This window comes from Phaethon lepturus, unplaced genomic scaffold (genome assembly GCF_000687285.1).
Source record: "Phaethon lepturus isolate BGI_N335 unplaced genomic scaffold, ASM68728v1 scaffold35227, whole genome shotgun sequence".
Lineage (NCBI taxonomy): Eukaryota > Metazoa > Chordata > Aves > Phaethontiformes > Phaethontidae > Phaethon > Phaethon lepturus.
This window is the reverse complement of record NW_010553137.1, coordinates 1-4,329: the sequence shown is the minus strand read 5'-3', so window position 1 is coordinate 4,329 and position 4,329 is coordinate 1. Positions and strand designations below refer to the sequence as shown.

General features: G+C 51.7%; 1 protein-coding gene across 1 annotated transcript in view; it reads left to right on the top strand.

Moving 5' to 3' along the window:
• TMEM39B (transmembrane protein 39B) overlaps positions 1 to 3,842 on the top strand; it is a 6,789-nt gene extending 2,947 nt beyond the window's left edge. The window contains exons 4-8 of the mRNA XM_010291460.1: positions 371 to 525; positions 1,154 to 1,490; positions 2,356 to 2,543; positions 2,989 to 3,109; positions 3,476 to 3,842. Coding sequence (XP_010289762.1) covers positions 371 to 525; positions 1,154 to 1,490; positions 2,356 to 2,543; positions 2,989 to 3,109; positions 3,476 to 3,712 — 1,038 coding nt within the window. The 3' untranslated portion in view covers positions 3,713 to 3,842. The remainder of the gene's footprint in view (positions 1 to 370; positions 526 to 1,153; positions 1,491 to 2,355; positions 2,544 to 2,988; positions 3,110 to 3,475) is intronic.
• Positions 3,843 to 4,329: the final 487 nt, after the last annotated feature.

The following is a 4,329-nucleotide window of genomic DNA, read 5'->3' as shown; positions in this document are numbered from 1 at the left end:
TCCCCTATTCTCTTGATTACTCTGGCTTTCTGCAAGGAGGAACCAGTGTAGGTCGGTTTCTGCTGACTGCGGAAGCTGTCTGTGGAGCGTCGGCTGGCCACACCAGTAACTACCAGACCTTAACAAGAAACTCTGAGAGTTCTCCTCATTCCAGCTTCAGGAGTGAGGCCCTGGGTTTTGGAGACTTCAGATTCCAGCCTACGGAAGGCCTCCCCTTCCTGGTGGCAGTCAAACAGAGCCTTTCACTAGCTCTTCCTTCATGCATATGAAGTTGATTTTACAGATTGAGTGCTGCTCATTTACTGTTTGCTTCCTGTAGGAAGAGTGAATTAGTCTCCCCTCTGCCCAGCTCTTTCTTCTCTCCCCGCAGGCTTCACAGAGTGGCAAAGTCTCCCTGCCACGCTCTATTTTCCTGGTGATCACTCGGTTTGCTGTTCTCACTGGCACAGGCTGGAGTTTGTGTCGATCAATAATTCACCTTTTCAGAACCTACTCTTTCCTTAATCTCCTGTTCCTGTGTTACCCGTAAGTATCTCTTCTGTCACTTGTGTGTGATGTCTAATGTTGCTTCAGTGCAGTGGGTGTTGCTCAGTTGAAGTGAAGCCTGAATGTAAATAAGCACTTGATTACCTGGCAACAGAACTTAAACTGCCCTTTTCCCTCTTGCTGTGTCACATTTCTTCTTGGTGGCAGGGCATATCTTTAACCTTTATCCACATTTCAGCTTTAATGTAAGCATTAATTATTAAATTTCTCATGTCCTCTGAAAAGGATCGTGTGCTTTTCTCATGGTATTCAAAGAACCCTTGTCTTCGGTTCACCTTGGTCCTTAAGTGCCTCTGCCAGGTGGAGTGAATCAAACAGCTTCCCTGCTTCATGTTAACTAACAAAAGGAAGCCAGTTCTATTTCCAGTCAAGCAGTGGAAATAGCTGCCTCCTTTCTGGTAGATGCGGGAGGAAGCATCTCATAAAGGTCTGAGACTTGGTGCTTGTGTTTGAGATCAGATGGGTGAAGCTCTTTTCTGGAGTTTATAGAGGTACTAGATGCCATTTAGGAGGGGGATGTGATGGTAATGCTGACTTGCTGCCAGCAAAGGCATTGCACAGGGAGCTTGTAAGGAAGTAACCACCTTTCTGCACTTTGCTGCTCCAGGTTTGGCATGTACATTCCCTTCCTCCAGCTGAACTGTGACTTTCGGAAGACGAGCCTCTTCTCCCAGGTGACCAACATCGGCCCCAGAGAGACCAGCGAGGTGAACTCCAGGGGCAGAGACTACCTGACCGTCCTAAAGGAAACCTGGAAGCAGCACACTCGACAGATGTACGGCATGGAGGCCATGCCCACTCATGCCTGCTGCCTCTCCCCAGATCTCATCCGCAATGAGGTGGAATACCTGAAAATGGACTTCAACTGGCGGATGAAAGAGGTGCTGGTGAGCTCCATGCTCAGTGCCTACTACGTGGCCTTTGTGCCGGTCTGGTTTGTGAAGGTGAGCGAGGGCCACCACTGCTCTTGCAGACACCGCTCCTCCAGGCGTGGGGAGGACTGTGGGGAGGTGGACACTGAGTTATGGAGGAGGCCTGGTTCTCGCTTCTTGCTTAGCTGGAACATGGGAGAGGTTGGTCAGGGGGCTGGTCTGCGTGCACAGGCAGCTGTATCAAACCCATTTACAGAGGCCTTGTGAAAAGTAAGAAGCAAAACCATCTAGTTTTGGCATTGCTTAAACTCCAGATAACAGAGGACAATATTGCCCTGGTAAAGTGTAATCTGGCTGTCCTGAGAGTGTGCATCCATCTGTTAGGGAGCAGTGTCTTCCTCCTGCCTCCCTGTGAAGCTAGAAGGACTCCAGGCCCACATTCCTTCGCACACTGACCTTCTGTGAGGACAGAGCTCCAGGACAAGGAGATTGGCTTTAATAAGGGAGGCAGTATGAAGGAGGCTGAACCCTATTAGGAATATCTAATATATTTGGTTTTAATATATGTGGTTTTAAGGTCCTAATATGTTGTACAATGAGACAAATGTCTCGTAGTATGTCTGTCAGACCTCAGGGGTGAGCCCAAGTCCCCTTCCCCTGAGGGGCTGGTGCTCCCACCCGTCGTCAGCTGAGCCAGGAGAGCATCAGGAGCCATCTCCCCATTTTCGGTGATGGGTGATGATAGCGCAAATGTTTGGCTGTGGTGTGTTCAGGAGTTGTACAGCAGCCATCCTATGTGGGCGCTTCTTTTTCAAGCAGGATTAGTAGCTACGTGAAAAGCCCTCGTTTTACCTGCCTGAGTGCTTTGTGTTTTGATGGCTTTGTTAGGTGAGGCTGTCCAAACACGTTGTCACTCATTCTTCTTGTCCCCCCACAGAACACTCAGTACTATGACAAACGCTGGTCGTGTGAGCTCTTCCTTCTGGTTTCCATCAGCACCTCCGTGATCCTGATGCAGTACCTCTTACCTGCTCGCTACTGCGACCTGCTCCATAAAGCCGCAGCACACCTGGGCTGCTGGCAGAAGGTCGATCCAGCCCTCTGCTCCAATGTGCTACAGCATCAGTAAGGAACTCTCTCGCGGGGCTAGGGCTGGAGTTTTCTCATCTTGGCATGAACAGAGGCTGGATGGGGAGCTCAGCTTTCCAGCCATCTCTCCTCCTCCTCTTGTTGCTTAAAAAAATAAGAGAAAGAAAAATTAAAGCGGAGTTGTGGGCTGACACGTGCGACAGCTTACACTCTGTACTGTCCACTCCCGAGCATGGCAAGCAGATCTGATTTTTGGCAAGACGCCTGCTGCTTCTGGCCCCATGTAGCTGCTGTTTGTCACTGCCACGGTTACGTGCCTCGGTGGGCCAAACTCTGCCCTCGCAAAAGACGGCAGCTTACTACTGTGGCCAACGCTGCGTAAACAGCTCGTACGTTCTCCTAGCCGATGGTGGGAAGGCAGCAGACCTTCCCCCTTCGGCTGTGGAGGTAGAAGTAAGAGCTCTCTGCTTCTTTCTTGCAGGTGGACAGAGGAGTGCATGTGGCCACAGGGAGTGCTGGTGAAACACAGCAAGAATGTGTACAAAGCCGTGGGTCATTACAACGTGGCGGTGCCCTCGGACGTCTCGCACTTCCGCTTTCACGTAAGGTCACATCTGCTTTCTGGGGACCGAGGTGTAGCGCCGCGGCAGGGTCACGGTCCTCTTGTCCTCGGCACCTTGGGCTTCCTGAGCTGGCTCTCTGAGCAGGAGAGCTGCCCATGGGCGGTGGAACGAGCCGGGTTCGGTACCGCATTTCACATTAGTCATGCGTCTCCTGTTGGTGCTGCCAGAAGGGTGAGTGGTCCATGCAAACCGGGGCTCTGCCCGGGGCCGTTCACGGATAAATGTTGTGTCTCCAGAGGGGAATCCCAGAGGAATCCCCATAGGCCTCTGCCTCACACGTCCTGTCAGAAACACGTCCCGAAGGGGCTGACCTCGCTCAGTGCCTTACTGTGGTCTCTCCTGCAGTTCTTTTTCAGCAAACCACTGAGAATCCTCAACATCCTGATTCTGCTGGAAGGAGCCGTCATTTTCTACCAGCTTTACTCACTGATTTCTTCAGAGAAGTGGCACCAGACTATCTCGCTGGCGCTGATCCTCTTCAGCAATTACTACGCCTTCTTCAAGCTGCTGCGTGACCGTCTGGTGCTGGGCAAAGCCTACTCGTACTCTGCCAGCAGAGACTCAGAGCAGAAGTTAAATTAAAACAATTGCACTGATGCTCAGCTTATTACAAAACAAGAAACCCTCAGAGCTTTGTATTTTTGTTACCACTGCTTTTTTTCTTTGATAACTGATGTAATTAAAAGGAAAAAACATATTTTTTTACTCCCAACAGTTGTTTGTGTGCTTGTTGTCTGGTAAAATCCCCCGAGAAGGCCTCCTCCTGTTTGTATTTGAGAGAAGTGATTTATTAATAGCGGTGCTTCGTTTTGAGAGGTACAAACACTGCTGCTTCTGCTGGAGTCAGAGCTCCAGCTGCACCGAGTGGGAAGATGAGAATTACGGCTAGGTTAGAGCTCACAGCCTCCACCGGGGTCCCTTTACACGGGGGTGAGCCCTGGTCTGGTGTTTTCTGGGCACCCCGAAGGACCTCCCGTGGCACCCCTGGTGCTCCGGGGCGGGATGCTGGAGGGGAAGGCTGCGTTCTTTCGCTACGGCGCTTTTGAAACTGCTGTGCCCGGTCTGCTGCCCCCCGCCGCTTGCGGCCCGCGCAGGTGACGGTCTGAGGTCCATAGTGGGGTGGGGGGACCCACCGTAGACAGGGCAGCTTGGGGGGCAGCTCGGGCTCCTCCGGCTGCTCCCGCTTTGCCTTTCCGTGA